Consider the following 24114-nt stretch of genomic DNA (forward strand, 5'->3'; position numbering starts at 1 on the left):
ATAAAAGTATATGACATAATTGTTGCCCAGCACTTACTTACAGGAGGTGCAATACAAGTGCTGCTAATAGTTATGTATATAAGTACATGACACTTTTCCTAGCATTTGAAACTAGTAGTTCCTTTCCCAGGGAGAAGATAGGGGTCCTCAGCACTAACATCTGTTGTGAGGATGAGGGAGACAAAGATCTGAGTTTTACCTCATCCTTGCAATAGGTGGGTCCGTCTCATCCTGGACCCTTCATTTTTAACCTTCTACGACCTATCCTTCTCTCCTCCCTGAGGAGGGAACTGTTAGTTCAAAAGCTAGGATGGTGCCATGTGTGCACAGGTGCTAAATTACCTTCCAATACATTGCTTATCACTAATTCTATGTGGCTCTTCACTCTAGGTTAAATTTGTAAGTCAAGTTATACAAGCTGAAAAGAAAGATGTCAGAGAAATGGTATAATTATGATGCGCCTTGCAGTCTTAGAGCACTAACATGAATGTAGGATTGAAACAGAGGACAAAAGTTTTGGACTTAAAGAACATGGCAGTTTGCCTTCTGCAGACAAATGTTTATTTCTTTTCTACTTGAAACAAATAATATTTACAAATGAAATATGAATAAATACAGCTCTGTTCCAATGTCTATCCTTTTGCAGCAAATGCGTGCAGTGCGAGCAACTGGTCCTTATATACTTCTTGGTTACTCTGCGGGCGTTGCCATTGGTATTGAAATGACCAGGCAGTTGGAAGCATCTGAAGAAACAGTATTTCTGATTACACTAGATTTCTTACTGAATCCACTAGAAAATGGTTTTACAACATTCTCGATTTTGGAAGTTGGTTTTCTAACACAAACAGTATCACACTTCGTTTCCAATCTTGATGAAGACAAAGTAAGTACAGATATGTGGATTTAATAACTACTGAGTGTGTCCAGCAGTTCAGGCATGTGAGAACAAATAAAATTATAATATGATTGAATAACAAAACAGTCTACAATTATATTCTTAAGCATTGATGAATCAATCATTATTAAAAGAGATTTCAAGAAGATTAGAAAATACATGGGCCTCTTGACAGACCACATTTAAAATTAGAATATTGGGAAATGAGATTACAACAAAGACAAATATATTAGCAATGAAATGTCAAGGATGACAGTCACTTATGAAAATGTTTTGTCAGTTGCCATTAAAGTGAATTAGAGGCAGTTAAACCAGAGATTATTTCTATTTTATTTCCATAAATAAAATAAAAATAATCTCTGGTTTAACTGCCTCTAATTCCTTTTGTATTAATCTTGCCTTGCCTTGCTTTCTACACCAGAGCACAACACTGTATATAATGTTTCATATGTTCTCATGATATCATGTGCATGATTTATTGTTCTCCTTAGTTTGCTATCTCTTACATTAGTTGTGATTAGATTGATGTCTAGATGAAATGACTCATGTGCACCATGTGAGTTATATCTATGGACTTCTAATGTGATGATCCTAATACCAACTTGCCTCAGACATGATGTAAAGCCTAGTATCTTACTTTCATGATTGACTTTTGCCTAGGGAATCTTTTATTCTGAGGACATTACAGGTTAATCAAAATACTTTCAATTGTTTGGATCACGTTTGTTTTGAATATGTTATTGTGCCTAAAAAACATAATTTAACTTTTTTCAATAGTTCTCTTTATTATGTATTAGGAACATACAGACATCAAAAAATTAGCAGTATACAATCCTAGGGGTTTCTTTTACTTGTAACCTCTGAAATTTTATGCTGGCCAACAGGAAAAGATGTATGACAAACAGGACTACACGTTTATGAATGAGAACAGAAACCAACTGCGAATGTTCTACAATTTTTGTCTACCTTGTTAATTAGTTTAAACTATAACATTATGGGACACAATTAGTGTCCATTGTTTACCTTAATGAGGTGAGATTTTTAGTACTGTTAGTGTATACACAAGAAAATATACAAAATTACCTTACCTGTTGGAACTATTAGTTACATTTATTTGTAGGTACTTTCATGTGCATCTGTCGTAGTTTCAAAAATTTGTTTCTTGATCATAAGTTATGGTCAGCTGATTATCTCATAATCTTATAGTTTTTTCAAGCAAATTTTTCTTTTGTATAACTTAGAAGGACATAACCAGGCAAGAACTGCCTCTCCTCATCATCAAAGACATTATCATCCTGCAGACAATTCTGGAAAAGGTGAAAGATTTACTACAAAATACACGTAATAAAAATGCATTGCTAGTGTGACCGTGATAGGTCTATAGAAAAAAAAATTGAATCTTAAAATTGAAAATGCACGAAGTGTGCAAGTAATTTCATTTATAAAATTATTGTTGATTTTCATGAAGCCCAGCTTTCTGGGTATCCAGCTGCATGGAACAGTGAAAACTAAGAAGCAGGAGTAAAAACTTTCTTTGTTGAAAGGCATGGCACAACATAACACACACATTCGTGAAGAAAATGGCACACCTCTATCAATGACAATAATTTATTTATGTAGCAACACTTCCAACTCTTTATTAAATACATGTAATGCCTTTATATTTTTTTATTTCTGCAAGCAGTGCAGTGCAGGTTATGTTTGGTTCATATAACATACTTTGCTGATCTCTGCTCCTTGTAATGTACTTCTCAACTAAATTGTTTCCTGTTCACAATGTTGTGAACTTGGATGTTGAATGTTGAGAATTCACTGTGTGATTAAGTTACACATAATTCTCAAGCTTCGAAGATTCAAAATTTTAAATTCTTTAAAAATTTTCCTGTGTGATTTGCTGCTGTTAACCTCTATCATTATCATTATTGTTTGCATTTTAATTTTAACTGATTGCTTTACAAAATTTGCATTTCCCCATAACAGTACACTATACCATGACAGGCCATGCATAAGCATAGTAAACAAGTAGTTCTTTGTTGTCCTAATCATTCTTAAAGTATGGCAGTATTTAGTGAATCGTTTTTGATTAGTTCATCATATTTTCCCCATCTTAAATGATTATCCAACTGAACACCTAGAAACTTTGTGTAAGATATTTGTTCAGTTATCTATGCAACTTGTCCTTACCTTTTTTTCTCATTTATCACAAAGTGCTTGACTCTAAACCATCATTTTGATTTTGCTGTTGTCACAATGTAAGCAGAGACTAGACTAAAGAGAAAAAGGAAGAAAAAGATGCACAATTATCTTCATCTTTTTCTTCTTCTGCTTCTATAGCTTAGAACACAAGCTTTTCTGCCTCTTCCTATTCTCCCACCATTTTTCTCCCTCCACTCTGTCCCAATCTTCTCTTCTCCCTTCCTTCAGTCCAGTGCTCCATCTGTCCCTCTGTCTTCCTCTAGATCTCGTGCCCCATATTGTCATTTCATAAGCTTGCTCAAGTATCCTGCCAACTCCCATTCTTCTCACATCCTCATACCATCTTAATGTTGTCTTTTCTATGCGGGGCATGGGCTGCTCTTTCACTATTTCTCTCACAATCTCATTTGTTAGACTTAGCTGTGTAAAAGAGGAAGAGAGAAGACAGACAGTTTGAAACAGAAAAACGAGCTGAAGCAAAGGAGTGAACTATCCCTGCTTTCTTTAAAATCCATTTCACAATCCCATTTGCACCTCACCTGGATCACCTTTACTACTCATGTTTCTGATTCACACATGTGTACTGGAGCATTTGATTGTTTTTATGTGATATCATTTTGTTCCATAATAGGCTTCTTACACTCCACAGGAATCCGTGTGCTTGCTTTCCCCTTTGATTAATTTTCTTATCATTCCTTGGACTGTCTTTTATTAAACTCACCAGGTACTTGAAACTTTCCACTTTCTTCTAGTACTTGCCCCCTGGTGCTTATATCAATTGCTGCTCTCATCTTACTCCTTTTTGTTACCAGTACTTCACACTTCTTTACACTGAATTTCAGACAATACTGTCCCACTACTTTTCTCCCATACATTTAGCCTTTTTTGTCACTGTTTTTTCTGCATATTTTTCATGTTTCTTTCACCATCATTATACTACATTATCCCCATTCCTCCTCTACTAATGGTATTGCATCCCTTGTTACATTTCTCTTTACTATCTTCTGAAATTCTTCCTTACATTTCCTTTCTTTGAAATTCCACATTTATAATCTTTCCTGTCTTTATGCTGCCTTTTCCTCTTTAATCCCTCTACCTGTCATTACTAGAAGGTGGTGACTGCTATTGATGGTTTCACAATGTATTATCTTCAGAACTCCCATATCCTTCCATTTCACGTTCACTCTGGCATTTATTTTGTTACACAATGTTACATCTGAATCAAAATTGGTATCTCATGATTTATTTATTTATTTTTGGAGTAGTTTCAAATGCAATAAAAGTGGAAAAGTAACGCAAGAAGGCAGGAAGGGGCCTGTTGATAAATGGTTGATATGATAGCTTCAAGTTGTGGACTGGGGAAGTACTGAAGAGCAATAAAGGACTCACTCTATTAGAACCTGCAAGTCAGCATACATCTCTGGATGCTCTTTATTGACTATAAGTGTACTTTGCTAAGCTCAGATGTATTTATGTTCTATTGAATGCTTTATTAATGTTATGGGCTACAGTATGTTGTTGTGGTCTTCAATCCAGAGACTGGTTTGATGCAGCTCTCCATGCTACTCTATTTTGCGCAAGCTTCTTCATCTCCCAGTACTCAATGCAGCCTACATCCTTCTGCATTAGTGTATTCATCTCTTGGTCTCCCTCTACAATTTTTACACTCCAAACTGCCCTCCAACACTAAATTGGTGATCCCTTGATGCCTCTGAATATGCCCTAGCAACCGATACCTTCTTCTATTCAACATGCGCCACAAATTTCTCTTCTCTCCAATTCTATTCAATACCTCTTCATTAGTTATGTGATCTACCCATCTAATCTTCAGCATTCTTCTGTAGCACCACATTTTGAAAGCTTCTATTCTCTTCTTGTCTAAACTATTTATCATCCACATTTCACTTCCATACATGCCTGCACTCCATCCAAATACTTTCAGAAATGATTTCCTGACACTTAAATCTATACTCAATGTTAACAAATTTCTCTTCTTCAAAAACACTTTCCTTGCCATTGCCAGTCTACATTTTATATCCTCTCTACTTCAACCATCATCAGTTATTTTGGTCCCCAAATAGCAGAAATCATTTACTACTTTAAGCGTCTCATTTCCTAATCTAAATCCTGCAGCATCACCTGGTTTAATTCGATTACATTCCATTATACTCGTTTAGCTTTTGTTGATGTTCATCTCATATCATCCTTTCAAGACACTGTCCATTCTGTTCAGCTGCTCTTCCAGGTCCTTTGCTGTCTGACAGAATTACAATGTCATCGGCAAACCTCAAAGTTTTTATTTCTTCTCCATGGATTTTAATTCCTACTCTGAATTTTTCTTTTGTTTCCTTTACTGCTTGCTCAATACACAGATTGAATAACATCAGGGATAGGCTACAACCCTGTCTCACTCCCTTCCCAACCACTGCTTCCCTTTCATGCCCCTCGACTCTTATAACTGCCATCTGGTTTCTGTACAAATTGTAAATAGCCCATGTATTTTACTCCCTGCCACATTCAAAATTTGAAAGAGAGTATTCCAGTCAACATTGTCAAAAGCTTTCTCTAAGTCTACAAATGTGAGAAATGGAGGTTTGCCTTAATCTATTTTCTAAGATAAGTCATAGGGTCAGTATTGCTTCACATGTTCCACCATTTCTATGGAATCCAAACTGATCTTCCTCAAGGTTGGCTTCTACCAGTTTTCCATTCGTCTGTAAAGAATTTGTGTTAGTATTTTGCAGCTGTGGCTTATTAAACTGATAGTTCGGTAATTTTCACATCTGTCAACACCTGCTTTCTTTGGGATTGGAATTATTATATTCTTCTTGAATATATTTATTTCTCCTGTCTCATACATCTTGCTCACCAGATGGTAGAGTTTTGTTAGGCTTGGCTCTCCCAAGGCTGTCAGTAGTTCTAATGGAATGTTGTCTACTCCTGGGCCTTATTTCGACTTAAGTCTTTCAGTGCTCTGTCAAACTCTTCACGCAGTATCGTATCTCCTATTTCATCTTCATCTACATCCTCTTCCCTTTCAATAATATTGTCCTCAAGTACATCGCCCTTGTATAAACCCTCTATATACTCCTTCCACCTCTCTGCTTTCCCTTCTTTGCTTAGAACTGGGTTGCCATCTGAGCTCTTGATATTCATGCAAGTGGTTCTTTTTTCTCCAAACGTCTCTTTAATTTTCCTGTAGGCAGTATCTACTTTACCCCTAGTGATATGTGCCTCTACATCGTTACATTTGTCCTCTAGCCATCCCTGCTTAGCCATTTTGCCCTTCCTGTCAATCTCATTTTTGAGACGTTTGCATTCCTTTTTGCCTGTTTCATTTACTAAATTTTTGTGTTTTCTCCTTTCATCAATTAAATTCAACATCTCTTCTGTTACCCAAGGATTTCTATTAGCCCTCATCTTTTTACCTACTTGATCCTCTACTACCTTCACTATTTCAACTCTCAAAGCTACCCATTCTTCTTCTACTGTATTTCTTTCTCCCATTCTTGAAAATCGTTCCCTAATGCTCTCCCTGAAACTCTGTACAACCTCTGGTTCTTTCAGTTTATCCAGGTACCATCTCCTCAGATTCCTACCTTTTTGCAGTTTCTTCAGCTTTAATCTACAGTTCATAACCAATAGATTGTGGCCAGAGTCCACATCAGCCTCTGGAAATGTCTTACAATATAAGACCTGATTCCTGAATGTCTGTCTTACTGTTATGTAATCTATTTGAGACCTTCCAGTATCCCCAGGCTTGATTCTTGAACCAAGTGTTAGCTATGATTGAGTTACACTCTGTGCAAAAATTCTACCAGGCGGCTTACCCTTTCATTCCTTCCTCCCATTCCATGTTGTTGTTGTTGTCTTCAGTCCTGAGACTGGTTTGATGCAGCTCTCCATGCTACTCTATCCTGTGCAAGCTGCTTCATCTCCCAGTACCTACTGCAACCTACATCCTTCTGAATCTGCTTAGTGTACTCATCTCTCGGTCTCCCTCTACGATTTTTACCCTCCACGCTGCCCTCCAATGCTAAATTTGTGATCCCTTGATGCCTCAAAACATGTCCTACCAACCGATCCCTTCTTCTAGTCAAGTTGTGCCACAAACTTCTCTTCTCCCCAATCCTATTCAATACCTCCTCATTAGTTACGTGATCTATCCACCTTATCTTCAGTATTCTTCTGTAGCACCACATTTCGAAAGATTCTATTCTCTTCTTGTCCAAACTAGTTATCGTCCATGTTTCACTTTCATACATGGCTACACTCCAAACAAATACTTTCAGAAACGACTTCCTGATACATAAATCTATATTCGATGTTAACAAATTTCTCTTCTTCAGAAACGCTTTCCTTGCCATTGCCAGTCTACATTTTATATCCTCTCTACTTCGGCCATCATCAGTTATTTTACTTCCTAAATAGCAAAACTCCTTTACTACTTTAAGTGTCTCATTTCCTAATCTAATTCCCTCAGCATCACCCGATTTAATTTGACTACAATCCATTATCCTCGTTTTGCTTTTGTTAATGTTCATCTTATATCCTCCTTTCAAGACACTGTCCATTCCGTTCAACTGCTCTTCTAAGTCCTTTGCCGTCTCTGACAGAATTACAATGTCATCGGCGAACCTCAAAGTTTTTACTTCGTCTCCATGAATTTTAATACCTTCTCCAAATTTTTCTTTTGTTTCCTTTACTGCTTGCTCAATATACAGATTGAATAACATCGGGGAGAGGCTACAACCCTGTCTCACTCCTTTCCCAACCACTGCTTCCCTTTCATGCCCCTCGACTCTTATTACTGCCATCTGGTTTCTGTACAAATTATATATAGCCTTTCGCTCCCTGTATTTTACCCCTGTCACCTTTAGAATTTGAAAAAGAGTATTCCAGTCAACATTGTCAAAAGCTTTCTCTAAGTCTACAAATGCTAGAAACGTAGGTTTGCCTTTTCTTAATCTTTCTTCTAAGATAAGTCGTAAGGTCAGTATTGCCTCACGTGTTCCAACATTTCGACGGAATCCAAACTGATCCTCCCCGAGGTCTGCATCTACCAGCTTTTCCATTCGTCTGTAAAGAATTCGCGTTAGTATTTTGCAGTCGTGGCTTATTAAACTGATAGTTCGGTAATTTTCACATCTGTCAGCACCTGCTTTCTTTGGGATTGGAATTATTATATTCTTCTTGAAGTCTGAGGGTATTTCACCTGTCTTATACATCTTGCTCACCAGCTGGTAGAGTTTTCTCAGGACTGGTTGTCCCAAGGCCGTCAGTAGTTCTAATGGAATGTTGTCTACTCCGGGGACCTTGTTTCGACTCAGGTCTTTCAGTGCTCTGTCAAACTCTTCACGCAGTATCGTATCTCCCATTTCGTCTTCATCTACATCCTCTTCCATTTCCATAATATTGTCCTCAAGTACATCGCCCTTGTATAAACCTTCTATATACTCCTTCCACCTTTCTGCCTTCCCTTCTTTGCTTAGAACTGGGCTGCCATCTGAGCTCTTGATATTCATACACGTGGTTCTCTTCTCTCCAAAGGTCTCTTTAATTTTCCTGTAGGCAGTATCTATCTTACCCCTAGTGAGATAAGCTTCTACATCCTTACATTTGTCCTCTAGCCATCCCTGTTTAGCCCTTTTGCACTTCCTGTCGATCTCATTTTTGAGACGTTTGTATTCCTTTTTGCCTGCTTCATTTACTGCATTTTTATATTTTCTCCTTTCATCAATTAAATTCAATATTTCTTCTGTTACCCAAGGATTTCTAGCAGCCCTCGTCTTTGTACCTACTTTATCCTCTGCTGCCTTCACTACTACATCCCTCAGAGCTACCCATTCTTCTTCTACTGTATTTCTTTCCCCTATTCCTGTCAATTGTTCCCTTATGCTCTCCCTGAAACTCTGTACAACCTCTGGTTCTTTCAGTTTATCCAGGTCCCATCTCCTTAATTTCCCACATTTTTGCAGTTTCTTCAGTTTTAATCTACAGGTCATAACCAATAGAGTGTGGTCAGAGTCCACATCTGCCCCTGGAAATGTCTTACAACTTAAAACCTGGTTCCTAAATCTCTGTCTTACCATTATATAATCTATCTGATACCTTTTAGTATCTCCAGGGTTCTTCCACGTATACAACCTTCTTTCATGATTCTTAAACCAAGTGTTAGCTATGATTAAGCTGTGCTCTGTGCAAAATTCTACTAGGCGGCTTCCTCTTTCATTTCTTAGCCCCAATCCATAGTCACCTACTATGTTTCCTTCTCTCCCTTTTCCTACACTCGAATTCCAGTCACCCATTACTATTAAATTTTCGTCTATCTTCACTATCTGAATAATTTCTTTTATTTCATCGTACATTTCTTCAATTTCTTCATCATCTGCAGAGCTAGTTGGCATATAAACTTGTACTACTGTAGTAGGTGTGGGCTTCGTATCTATCTTGGCCACAATAATGCGTTCACTATGCTGTTTGTAGTAGCTTACCCGCATTCCTATTTTCCTATTCATTATTAAACCTACTCCTGCATTACCAATATTTGATTGTGTGTTTATAACCCTGTAGTCACCTGACCAGAAGTCTTGTTCCTCCTGCCACCGAACTTCATTAATTCCCACTATATCCAACTTTAACCTATCCATTTCCCTTTTTAAATTTTCTAACCTACCTGCCCGATTAAGGGATCTGACATTCCACGCTCCGATCCGTAGAACGCCAGTTTTCTTTCTCCTGATAACGACATCCTCCTGAGTAGTCCCCGCCCGGAGATCCGAATGGGGGACTATTTTACCTCCGGAATATTTTACCCAAGAGGATGCCATCATCATTTAATCATACAGTAAAGCTGCATGTCCTCGGGAAAAATTACGGCTGTAGTTTCCCCTTGCTTTCAGCCGTTCGCAGTACCAGCACAGCAAGGCCGTTTTGGTTAATGCTGCAAGGCCAGATCAGTCAATCATCCAGACTGTTGCCCCTGCAACTACTGAAAAGGCTGCTGCCCCTTTTCAGGAACCACACGTTTGTCTGGCCTCTCAACAGATACCCCTCCGTTGTGGTTGCACCTACGGTACGGCCATCTGTATCGCTGAGGCACGCAAGCCTCCCCACCAACGGCAAGGTCCATGGTTCATTCACCTAATATGTTTCCTTCTCTTCCTTTTCCTACTATCAAGTTCCAGTCATCCATGAATATTAAAATTTCATCTACCTTCACTTTCTGAATAATTTCTTTTATCTCATCGTACATTTCATCAATCTCTTCATCATCTGGTGAGCTAGTTGGCATATAAACTTTTACTACTGTGGTAGGTGTGGGCTTCGTGTCTATCTTGGCCACTATAATACGTTCACTGTGCTGTTTGTAGTAGCTTACCCGTACTCCTATTTTTTTATTCATTATTAAACCTACTCCTGCATTACCCCTATTTGGTTTTGTATTTATAGCCCTGCAGTCACCTCACCAGAAGTCTTGTTCCTCCTGCCACCGAACTTCACTAATTCCCACTATATCTAACTTTAACCTGTCCATTTCCCTTTTTAAATTTTCTAACCTACCTGCCTGATTAAGGGATCTGTCATTCCACGCTCCGATCCATAGAACGCCAGTTTTCTTTCTCCTGATAACAACGTCCTCTTGAGTAGTCCCTGTCCGGAGATCCAAATGGGGGATTATTTTACCTCCGAAATATTTTACCCAAGAGGACGCAATCATCATTTAACCATACAGTAAAGCTGCATGCCCTCGGGAAAAATTACAGCTGTAGTTTCCCCTTGGTTTCAGCCATTTGCAGTACCAGCACAGCAAGGCGGTTTTGTTAGTGTTACAAGACCAGATCAGTCAATCATCCAGACTGTTGCCCCTGCAACTACTGAAGAGGCTGCTACCCCTCTTCAGGAACCACACGTTTGTCTGGCCTCTCAACAGATACCCCTCCGTTGTGGTTGCACCTACGGTACAGCTATCTGTATCACTGAGGCATGCAAGCATCCCCACCAATGGCAAGGTCCATGGTTCATTGGGGGGAGGGGGGGGCTACACTAAGCTGATTTTAATCATTTGCAATTGAAGGCCAAGTGCCAGCTGTTTGTTGTTTTCAAGTGCTTCCAAAAAATTGATCTTTGCTCTTTGTTTGTCAAATATGTGACCTTTTGTAGCTGTGAACTCTCCTCAGAACATCATCAGGAAATAAATATTGTATGAGGGATATTTTGTTAAGTAAGAACCATTTGTATTTGAGAGTGAGAATGATGTGATCGCCACAGTGTATGCATGTGTCTGTACCCAGCATGCTTTACAAACATTTAGATGCCAAATGCAGCTAGCTGTTTCATCTGCCTATGTGCTGAGCAGTAGAAGTTTATAACGTTGAAGGAAACTGAGTTGCCTGCTGATTGTGAGACATGTTCTGCAATTTGATTATCGAGTGCAAGAAACTACATTGTGCCGTACAAAACAAGCCAAGTGACATGTCTTCCTGTCTTCTGGTAGGATGCTCCTGCATAACAGAGCAAGGCCACACCTTTCTGCACATCTGCACAAACACAAGGCCTGAGCATGTCTTTTGGTAGTAAAAATTGGATCATCCATCTTACAATCCAGGCCTTTGAACCTAGTAATTTTAACTTGTTTCAGTACTTAAAGGAATTCCTTGGTGGTCAGTGGTTCAGAAATGATGAAAAAGTGAAAACTCCAGACATGGAGTGTGTTTCTTTACAGAAGGCAGATTTCTCAGATATTGAATTTAAAAACCTTGTTGAGCAGTATGACAAATGTTTGAATAACAAAGTGAATTATGTAGAAATGTAGATAAGTCTGTAGAACATAGAAAAAATATATTTGAATGATATTTACAGTATTTTTCTTCTTACGAGAAAATGAATCTTAATTTTTAAATAAATTTCCTTTGTAAAACATCCACAATTTGTGTTTTCATTCATAAGTAAGAAATTGTTATAGCTACCAACAAGACAAAATTTTGAATAACTGTTAATGACAATTCTGTGGAAAGGATAGATTGCTACTCACCACATAGAGGACCTGTTGAGTGACAGACAGGCACAGTGAATAAAGGCTGTTAGATGTTATTGCCTCCCCCCATGAACCATGGACCTTGCCGCTGGTGGGGAGGCTTGCGTGCCTCAGCGATACAGATGGCCGTACCGTAGGTGCAACCACAACGGAGGGGTATCTGTTGAGAGGCCAGACAAACATGTGGTTCCTGAAGAGGGGCAGCAGCCTTTTCAGTAGTTGCAGGGGCAACAGTCTGGATGATTGACTGATCTGGCCTTGCAACATTAACCAAAACGGCCTTGCTGTGCTGGTACTGCGAACGGCTGAAAGCAACGGGAAACTACAGCCGTAATTTTTCCCGAGGACATGCAGCTTTACTGTATGATTAAATGATGATGGCATCCTCTTGGGTAAAATATTCCGGAGGTAAAATAGTCCCCCATTCGGATCTCCGGGCGGGGACTACTCAGGAGGATGTCGTTATCAGGAGAAAGAAAACTGGCGTTCTACGGATCGGAGCGTGGAATGTCAGATCCCTTAATCGGGCAGGTAGGTTAGAAAATTTAAAAAGGGAAATGGATAGGTTAAAGTTAGATATAGTGGGAATTAGTGAAGTTCGGTGGCAGGAGGAACAAGACTTCTGGTCAGGTGACTACAGGGTTATAAACACAAAATCAAATAGGGGTAATGCAGGAGTAGGTTTAATAATGAATAGGAAAATAGGAATGCGGGTAAGCTACTACAAACAGCATAGTGAACGCATTATTGTGGCCAAGATAGATATGAAGCCCACACCTACTACAGTAGTACAAGTTTATATGCCAACTAGCTCTGCAGATGATGAAGAAATTGAAGAAATGTACGATGAAATAAAAGAAATTATTCAGATAGTGAAGGGAGACGAAAATTTAATAGTAATGGGTGACTGGAATTCGAGTGTAGGAAAAGGGAGAGAAGGAAACATAGTAGGTGAATATGGATTGGGGCTAAGAAATGAAAGAGGAAGCCGCCTAGTAGAATTTTGCACAGAGCACAACTTAATCATAGCTAACACTTGGTTTAAGAATCATGAAAGAAGGTTGTATACGTGGAAGAACCCTGGAGATACTAAAAGGTATCAGATAGATTATATAATGGTAAGACAGAGATTTAGGAACCAGGTTTTAAGTTGTAAGACATTTCCAGGGGCAGATGTGGACTCTGACCACAATCTATTGGTTATGACCTGTAGATTAAAACTGAAGAAACTGCAAAAATGTGAGAAATTACGGAGATGGGACCTGGATAAACTGAAAGAACCAGAGGTTGTACAGAGTTTCAGAGAGAGCATAAGGGAACAATTGACAGGAATAGGGGAAAGAAATACAGTAGAAGAAGAATGGGTAGCTCAGAGGGATGTAGTAGTGAAGGCAGCAGAGGATCAAGTAGGTACAAAGACGAGGGCTGCTAGAAATCCTTGGGTAACAGAAGAAATATTGAATTTAATTGATGAAAGGAGAAAATATAAAAATGCAGTAAATGAAGCAGGCAAAAAGGAATACAAACGTCTCAAAAATGAGATCGACAGGAAGTGCAAAATGGCTAAACAGGGATGGCTAGAGGACAAATGTAAGGATGTAGAAGCTTATCTCACTAGGGGTAAGATAGATACTGCCTACAGGAAAATTAAAGAGACCTTTGGAGAGAAGAGAACCACGTGTATGAATATCAAGAGCTCAGATGGCAGCCCAGTTCTAAGCAAAGAAGGGAAGGCAGAAAGGTGGAAGGAGTATATAGAAGGTTTATACAAGGGCGATGTACTTGAGGACAATATTATGGAAATGGAAGAGGATGTAGATGAAGACGAAATGGGAGATACGATACTGCGTGAAGAGTTTGACAGAGCACTGAAAGACCTAAGTCGAAACAAGGCCCCCGGAGTAGACAACATTCCATTAGAACTACTGACGGCCTTGGGACAACCAGTCCTGACAAAACTCTACCAGCTGGTGAGCAAGATGTATGAGACAGGCGAAATACCCTCAGACTTCAAGAAGAATATAATAATTCCAATCCCAAAGAAAGCAGGTGCTGACAGATGTGAAAATTACCGAACTATCAGTTTAATAAGCCACGGCTGCAAAATACTAACGCGAATTCTTTACAGACGAATGGAAAAACTGGTAGATGCAGACCTCGGGGAGGATCAGTTTGGATTCCGTCAAAATGTTGGAACACGTGAGGCAATACTGACCTTACGACTTATCTTAGAAGAAAGATTAAGAAAAGGCAAACCTACGTTTCTAGCATTTGTAGACTTAGAGAAAGCTTTTGACAATGTTGACTGGAATACTCTTTTTCAAATTCTAAAGGTGACAGGGGTAAAATACAGGGAGCGAAAGGCTATATATAATTTGTACAGAAACCAGATGGCAGTAATAAGAGTCGAGGGGCATGAAAGGGAAGCAGTGGTTGGGAAAGGAGTGAGACAGGGTTGTAGCCTCTCCCCGATGTTATTCAATCTGTATATTGAGCAAGCAGTAAAGGAAACAAAAGAAAAATTTGGAGAAGGTATTAAAATTCATGGAGACGAAGTAAAAACTTTGAGGTTCGCCGATGACATTGTAATTCTGTCAGAGACGGCAAAGGACTTAGAAGAGCAGTTGAACGGAATGGACAGTGTCTTGAAAGGAGGATATAAGATGAACATTAACAAAAGCAAAACGAGGATAATGGAATGTACTCAAATTAAATCGGGTGATGCTGAGGGAATTAGATTAGGAAATGAGACACTTAAAGTAGTAAAGGAGTTTTGCTATTTAGGAAGTAAAATAACTGATGATGGTCGAAGTAGAGAGGATATAAAATGTAGACTGGCAATGGCAAGGAAAGCGTTTCTGAAGAAGAGAAATTTGTTAACATCGAATATAGATTTATGTATCAGGAAGTCGTTTCTGAAAGTATTTGTTTGGAGTGTAGCCATGTATGGAAGTGAAACATGGACAATTACTAGTTTGGACAAGAAGAGAATAGAAGCTTTCGAAATGTGGTGCTACAGAAGAATACTGAAGATAAGGTGGATAGATCACGTAACTAATGAGGAGGTATTGAATAGGATTGGGGAGAAGAGAAGTTTGTGGCACAACTTGACTAGAAGAAGGGATCGGTTGGTAGGACATGTTTTGAGGCATCAAGGGATCACAAATTTAGCATTGGAGGGCAGCGTGGAGGGTAAAAATCGTAGAGGGAGACCGAGAGATGAGTACACTAAGCAGATTCAGAAGGATGTAGGTTGCAGTAGGTACTGGGAGATGAAGCAGCTTGCACAGGATAGAGTAGCATGGAGAGCTGCATCAAACCAGTCTCAGGACTGAAGACAACAACAACAACAACAGATGTTATTGGCTGTTTGACTAAGGCCTTCATCAGATGTAAACAAAACATACACATAGTCACATATGCATAGTCACATATGCATAGCGCTCTCTCTCTCTCTCACACACACACGCACACACACACACACACACACACACACACACACACACACACACACACACACACACAAACATGAGCGCATCTTTTTTGGACTCTAAGACCAGCTATGAATAATGCCTGTATGTGGTGAGTAGTGATCTAGCCTTTTCATCTGATTGTTATTTCATCCCAGATTTTCTATTGTTTGTCATAAAAACACCTGTAATTAATGAGGACTTAACTTTTTGTTATAGCTCAAATCAAAACTATTTGCTCTGCCTGACTGGTGTGCACGGCTTGAGTACTGTCTTCAACTTGTTGGCCCACACCATCCCAAAGACCTTCAAGCAGCTCTTGAGAACTGTCACTGGCTTCTAAAAGCCATTATTGAATACAGTATTCCATCTGACAAAGTACTGAGATCACCTCTTCTGCTTATAGCAGCAACTGATGGGATCATTAAGCACAGAATAAACAAACGGTATAATTTTCAAAAGGTAGGCTCAAATTTTTATTAGAATGGTTGTTAAATAAAATTAAGTAAATGAACTTGTATGAGAGTGTCCTCAGCTGGTAACTAATTTTGAACTGAAACTGGAGACTACATTCCTATATTGCTTCTCTTGCTGTGAAACCTCATATATTCTATGTTTTTCTGCAAGTTGCTGTAGTAGTGCCAAATGGAAATGCTTACACCAGTTACACAAATTCTTAATACATATTTATTTTTACTTTCATGACATTCTACAAAAATAAATCAATTTGTTTTAAAAGTATTAAGAAGAAAACGAAGATTTGAGTTTATTAAAAATTTAATGTGTGTTTTTAACAACTGTTTTCTCTATTGTCTTAAAATGTATCATAATTCATTTGACCTCAAATGTAGCACTGTTGTGATAAAAAAAAAGTACATCATATTGTCCTAATCAGTTCTACGTACTGCAAATAGGAAAGTTTGGGTTGTGGTTAATTTTCCACACAAAATACAAGAAATAGTTGCTAAGCATCAACACATATCTGTTTATACTGAAAATTTAATGAATAGGTCAATCTAAGTACGGATAGCACTTACCTAATAGACAGATTTAGTTAGGAGTCATTCCAATCCCGGGAGCGGAAAGACTTACCTTAGGGGAAAAAAGGTCAGGTACACACTCGCGCACATACACAGACACAAGCAGACCTGCTCGTCTCTGTGTATGTGCGGATGGATATGTGTGTGTGTGTGCGCGAGTGTATACCTTACCTTTTTTCCCCCTAATGTAAGTCTTTCCGCTCCCGGGATTGGAATGACTCCTTACCCTCTCCCTTAAAACCCACATCCTTTCGTCTTTCCCTCTCCTTCCCTCTTTCCTGAAAAAGCAACCGTTGGCTGCAAAAGCTTGAATTTTGTGTGTATGTTTGTGTTTGTTTGTGTGTCTATCGACCTGCCAGCGCTTTTGTTTGGTAAGTCACATCATCTTTGTTTTTAGATGTATTTTCCCCACATGGAACGTTTCCCTCTATTATATTCATATCAAAAACTATATTTCTTTACATAAAAATCCATTTGCTAATAATAAGATGGCATGCATGTTTTAGCCATAAGAATAGGCTTCTGGAGCATTGAGTTAGTGCATTTAAGGACTGGACAAGAAATTTAAATATCCCCAACTCTAGAAACTGCATACAAGATTTTATGATCAAGAACTGACCATCAAGAGAGTGGTCTTTGTAAATTTGACTCAATTTTGTAATCACCAAAATATCATTACAAACCCTCCAAACCTAACCTTGTGTCATCCATGTTGGACTGTTGTAAGGAAGTTCGACTGACAATAAAAGTTCAGGTATAACAATTATATGTGTCAATCATTCTTTTTATTTGATCTCATGATGTATTTCAAGAGTATATGCTCTCATCTTCAGTGGAATATTGATATTGTGTTACGTATTTGTTAGCTGTCTCTAGCCAGTTGCCTATTATAGTTTCATTTTGCTACATAAACATATAACAGGCATTTGTCAGTGTAATATGGCACTAAGTTTAGAATGTTTAAACAATTGAGAAGTTAAGTCACCGACAGGCACAACAAAAAGACTACTAAACACATATGTTTTTGGCCATAATAAGGCCTTCTCATGAAATAGACAACAAATGGCCTCTGCGCATGTGTATGTGTGTGTTTGGTGGTGTTGTTTTCCAAAGAAGGCCGTCTGGCCAAAAGTGTTTAGTAGTATTTTTGTTGTGCCTTTTTGCAACTCAACATCTTCTTTATATGGTGAGTAGCAGTCTATCCTTTTCATAACATTGTCATTATTCCATCTTGGATTTTCCATTGTTTGATTTTGCCTAATGGCTTTACTACCATGCCATAACCCAATGTTTTTTTCCTTTGTTAAAATTTTAAACAGTGATGGAGTTACATACAATTTGTTCCAGTCCACAGAACCCTGTAGTTCATGAGAAAAATACCTTTTAACTTAATTTTTCTCACAGAACATGAACAAAAAACAAAAACAAACAAAGATTATACTGATGTAAACATATAGTACCTTGCTCAGAGATCATTCATTACTATCTTGCATTGTTTACCATAGATTTATTTATTTAGCACCTGTATTATCACATTCATGATATTGGATTTATCAAAGTGCACAACAGTATAAAAAATTACATATTTACAGCATGTACAAAATTTTATCATTGGTATCAACACATCTTTATAACAAAAACATTATTCTGCTTAATTATATTATAAAATTATATATCTACATATTGATGATGTAAATAAAATAGAAAGAAACTACCACATGGGAAAAATATATTAAAAACAAAGATTCCAAGACTTACCAAGCGGGAAAGTGCTGGTAGATAGGCACAATGAATAAAACACACACACAGAATTTCGAGCTTTCGCAACCGGCGGCTGCTTCGTCAGGATAGAGGGAAGGAAAAGGAAAGATGAAAGGATGTGGGTTTTAAGCACCCACATCCTTTCATCTTTCCTTTTCCTTCCCTCTATCCTGACGAAGCAGCCGCCGGTTGCGAAAGCTCGAAATTCTGTGTGTGTGTTTGTATGTTTTATTCATTGTGCCTATCTACCGGCGCTTTCCCGCTTGGTAAGTCTTGGAATCTTTGTTTTTAATATATATCTACATATTGATAGAATAAAAGCTAGCTTAACTCCTGGGTTGATTTTACTAAAACTATTAAATACCAGGACTTTAGTTAAGTAGGCTTAGTAACATATGGCACATGACAATTATAAAGTTGTTTCATTCTTTACACGAGCTTGTTTAAAGTATTACTACTACAAATACAGTTTTGTGTACCAGCATTGCTTGCCCCTTCTCAGTTCCAGTTGCGAATAGTCCTTGGGAAAAACAATTTCCAGTAAACCTTTGTGTGGGCTTCAGTCTCTCTAATTTTATCTTCATGGTCTTTTTGCAGGATATATGTAGGAGGAAGCAATATATTGTTTTCCAAAGCAGTAATTCTGGCAGTGTTATTCTTGTCAGCACAAACAAAGGCTACAGTGAACAAGTTCTGGCCACCATGAACATCAGTATTCATTAATACAAAATAAAATTTTACGCCACGACTTACAGAAGTACCATGGCAGTTTCTGATACATAGTGGTAGTGATGGCAATTTTATACTTGGTATCTACATTAAAAAGCTGTTTGTATTTAGTAGGATGTCACCTATACACACAATGAACATTTTAGGGTGGCATCTCACTGACTGGATAACTGACTATGTGACTGTGTAGTTACTTATTACAGCAAACAATCTGAATTATGTGTTTCATTGCTAATGTACTTAGAATAATTTCAGCCACCACAAACTACAGCTATCCCAATCAAGTGCACAAGGTAAACAATCAGCACATTGCAAAAGTGCTTTGTTGATGAATAATGATATTCACAGTGCCCAAAATTGGGTTACTGTAGCCATTGTGTGTGTAGATAGAATAACACTGCCAGAATTTATTGCTTTGGAAACTTTCCTCCACGAGACATTGGGTCATATGCATATGCGTAAAAAAGAGAATATTCTCTGGAGGAGATGATCAGAGCAAAAGAACATTGTGTGGGAAAGTTCTCAATTTCGTATGAATGAAAAATTCAGAGCATATTCTCTAATGAGGGAGTTCTTTTCTGTACTTGCCCATCCTTCTTGAGAATGTTCATGGTGTGTGTGTCATCTTTCCACGCCCAGGACAGAACATACGCATAATCTAACATTTCATTGAGCTTACTCAAACAGGCAAACTATTCAGTGTACAAATATGGAAATGGCACCAATGTGTTCTGGAAGAGTTGTACTATGTTTTTATTTTACTTTTATGTGCAGAAACAAATTATTAAGATGATTGTAGATGACATTAGAGAACTTTTGACATTAGGAAATATTTTTTGTTATTAAGTTATGCGGTCACATGTGAATGAAATCTTAAGAATACATCACATTTTTATCTACTCCAAACCAGAACTCTGTCAAGGTTTTCTAACACAAAATAATTTTGGTTGAATATGGTGTGTCACTTACGTGTCATTTCATTGTGAGAAACAGATTGCTAGGTTTGTAATAAATCAGTTATTATTATTGTCTACTTTTTCCAACATAATAAAATATAAGATTTATGCTGCGAGAAAACATGATAAGGAACATCTGAAAATGTCAGTGACACAATTGCCTTGTGTATACCTCGGTCTTCCCTGCACCTGTCTGAACACATGAGTGTGCTAAATAGGACAAAAATGTTCTAAATTTTGCTTCATTTGAAAGGTCACTCCCTCTTCTTTCATGATTTTTAGGAAAGAAATTCCCCAGCCAAAAAATGTTTTTATTGTTAAACCTGTATAAATGAGTACAGTTTCTCTCTTCAGTGTTTCTTTGGAATATGTATATCATGTTCTGCCTTCTGAGCAACATAGATTCTGCCATTTTCACCAAAAACAAACTCAGGAAAACTTAACATCAACAGAACTTATTCAGCTTGAAGTATGCTACAAAGCTCACATCAAAGTCCAGAAAACATTCTCTGGTTGTGAGAAACAAATCTAGTTTTATTTAAATGAAATGGGAGAATATTAACAATGTAAAGAAAAGATAGATTGCAGCTTACCATAAAGATGATACACTAAGTTGCAGACAAGCACAATGAAGAGACACTTACACATTATCTTTTGGCCAAAGCCTTTATCAGAAAAGTAAATACACACACATTCACTCACACAACGAAGCACACCTCACACACGTGTGACCACCTTCTCCAACAGCTTGGACTGGAGAATGTTCTTCGTGTTGAGCAACTTCCTCTGCCTTTTTATTCAAGCTAAGAAGTTGAAGTATATTCTCCAACCCTCTTCATTCATGTAAACATGAGACTGTTCCTTGAAATTCCAAAAATAAGGTAAATTCTCTGTTTTATTCATATACCCATTGTTGCTTACAAGATTTTAATGTTGTGTGACACTGTGTAGTGCTATTTTGCTACTACAAGTGCATCTGTTACTGTTGTATTCATACTAGATGTAATCGAAACCACTAGACAATAATGGTGTATTTTTACAGCTGATAGATGCATACTGCAAACTTGCCTATAAGTCATCTAGATGAACCTTTTCTAGCCACCCGAGATCATACATCCTTTGTCTTGTTCAGTTCATTAATGCTATTTTTATCATCTGGATCCAGGGTCAAGACACTGTAAACTGAATCCTCTACTACATCAATTCCTACTCTCCTATCTGCTTAATACGGTCTTCCCACATATAGTGTGCCACCTTCGTGAATGTTGACCTCCTCCTCCTCCTCGATAATGGCTCATTAAAAACTTACATCCATATGAATCCCACTAACCATCAACAGTACCTCCATTCTGATAGCTGCCTTCTCTTCTACGTTAAAAAATTTCTTCCATACAACCTTGTAGATGTCACACCTACAGTGACAAGCATTTTCTTGCTCAGTATTCTGAAGGTCTTACTAAGGCCTTCAAACACAGACTGTCCCCAAACCAAGTCTGCAAACAGATCTTATGTGTCATATCCACTCATGCCCTATGAACCAGCTGCCCTTACTACCAAACAGACAGAAACAACTTTTTAACAGGGCTTCAGCTATCTATATTAGTATCCATAAATGAGGAACATAGTTTTGTAAGAACATTTTTTTGGAAATAACTTGGTTTATCATATACTATGTGTCCTTGGCAAACTTCTTTCCATTGTTCATCCAGTAAAGCATTACTGAGTCAGCATTTATGGTTCCATGAAGCTGTCCTTTTCTCTTCTTAGCTAAACATCATTTATGGAGATACTTCGTTGGCCAGTGAAGTTTAAAACATTCTTGTAGTGTCTGTACACTGTCTGAAATCAAACTGGACATGTTTCTTGTAGACAGCTATTTCTGCAGCTGTTTGTAAGAGTGGATATAATGCAAACACGAATGGGAAATTAGTAGTGGTAGATATTTACATTTGCATTGCTGTTCACCTATGCAATCAAACATGAACGTAACTGTGAAGTCTGTACTAATATAGTGTTTTGTATTCTGCTATCACACAATTCATCTTCATTTATTATTGAAATAAAGCCACCTGATGTTTGAGATAAAATCCTTCAAAATACAAATCTTGACTGGTTACAGTAATTTGTGTTTCAGTTGATATTCATATTTAAAACTAATATTTTAATTTAGAGATATTAAGCCATTGTCAGACAATTAATATGTTTTTCTTTAATGACAGCTAACGGCTGGACCTATTGATATAAAATATGTGGAAGGCAACCATAAAACATTTTTGCAAGGTCCAGAGAGATGTAAAGCAATAGCCCGTAATATAAATGAATGGTTACAAGAACACAAGTCCCTGCTACTGGATGATTCTGAGAATCTACTGTGACACAGTACCATGCAAGTACATCAAGGAAAAACCTTTCCTTTGCACATACAAATGGCATGCATAATGCATGTATCACTTCTGAGATATTTTCCTCCATTGGTATATCATGTTTATCATTTAGGACATTATAATGGACTGACTCGATAATGTAAGAAAAACTATTGTTACTGTTCTTATGTCACTCACTGTTGTAATGTAACAGAAATACTGTGAAATTATGTAGTGATATTTATATGATAGAGCTTCTTCTAACAGTTCACTTAATTAAAAATTGCTATTTTTGTTTTAAATGTAGTTCTAAACTTATGTTGTGAGAAGATCATACAGTACAATGTATTCTTTTATAATTGCTGTGAATCTAATTACTTAAGTCATGAGCAAAATTGCAGTTTGAACAATTTATGTTGATTATGCTTAATACAGAAAATATGTAAATAGATTTATTTCCATTATGTTTGGTTACTGATCATTTACGTGAAATAATGTTGATCATGAACTGGAGGAGGAATAATTAGCCTTTGAAATTTACAAGTATTTCAGTAATAAAATTTCAACATAAAAGCCTGAAAATATATTCACAATCTAGTTAAAAAACAAAAACAATAAAACTTCTTCCTGTGCCATATTTTACACTATCAGCTTTGGAGTTGAAATGGGGCCCATTTCCAAAGGTTGGATTAAGAGCTGTCTTTAAGAATTAATATTAATAATAAAATTAATTAATTAATAATATTAATTTGAACAAGGTGGATAAACATATACTGGAAGAACAGAAAACTCTTTGTTTGGTGTTCTTCAACTGATTCGTGATCCAGGAGTTCGTAATGTTGTAACTTGTAATACAACAGGCCTGTCTTGATGTGGCCTATAGATGATAAGGTAGTCGTGAATCTGTCTTTGTGAATTGTGGTCATCCAGCAAAAACGGAGTGTGGGTAAGTGAATCGTATGCACATGCAGGTTGTTTGAAAAAGTGTCACGTATTCCTACAGGAGCTAGTGTTGGTCAAAACTAGATGAAAATCTTGTAATCTCCCCCCTGCTTCCTGCTTCCATCTATTGTTCACATTAAAATCTTTAGTGAAGATTTGAGAGGAGCAAAGACCACAATGAACTTTCACATTTACTTAGCTTGTCACATAGAGATGGCTCCAGTTCTTCTTGTGTAGGGGTCTGGTTTTTGAAGCCAAAAATCTCACATTTTAGGTCCTCAAGGTTTGAATGAAATAAATAAATTTGAAGATTGTTGCAGAATGTAGGTTTTCACCTAAATATATTCTCTCACACTTTAATATATTGTACAGTGTTTTGATTTTTCACATTAACAAAGCCGAAATTACAGTGTTCACACAAAAATATGTCCAGTCACATCAGAGGCATGCTTACGAATCTCTCACTCTGGGGAAATAACGAAATTCCAAAGGGTTAACAATTTTTCTTAACAAATTAATTTCTTCTAGACTCTTTTACATTATTCATTTCGGTTGTTATTTCATAAATGAATCCAGAAATAAATATAGTAAGTAGTACAGGATTGCGTAATTAATAATAGAAATTTTAAGAGTGCCAATAATTTGTAATTTCAAATGACTCTAAAAAAATAATTTTATCTGCATATTCAGAACTAGTACTTACTGATTATAACATAGAAACTAAA

At 37.5% G+C, this 24114-nt stretch overlaps 1 protein-coding gene across 1 annotated transcript in view; it reads left to right on the forward strand.

Annotated features, from left to right (window-relative positions):
- The window catches only part of LOC126353899 (fatty acid synthase-like), a 416829-nt gene extending 393796 nt beyond the window's left edge, over positions 1–23033 (forward strand). The window contains exons 33-35 of the mRNA XM_050003123.1: positions 647–883; positions 15818–16060; positions 22304–23033. Coding sequence (XP_049859080.1) covers positions 647–883; positions 15818–16060; positions 22304–22459 — 636 coding nt within the window. The 3' untranslated portion in view covers positions 22460–23033. The remainder of the gene's footprint in view (positions 1–646; positions 884–15817; positions 16061–22303) is intronic.
- The last annotated feature ends 1081 nt before the right edge of the window (positions 23034–24114 follow it).

This window comes from Schistocerca gregaria, chromosome 3 (genome assembly GCF_023897955.1).
Source record: "Schistocerca gregaria isolate iqSchGreg1 chromosome 3, iqSchGreg1.2, whole genome shotgun sequence".
NCBI lineage: Eukaryota > Metazoa > Arthropoda > Insecta > Orthoptera > Acrididae > Schistocerca > Schistocerca gregaria.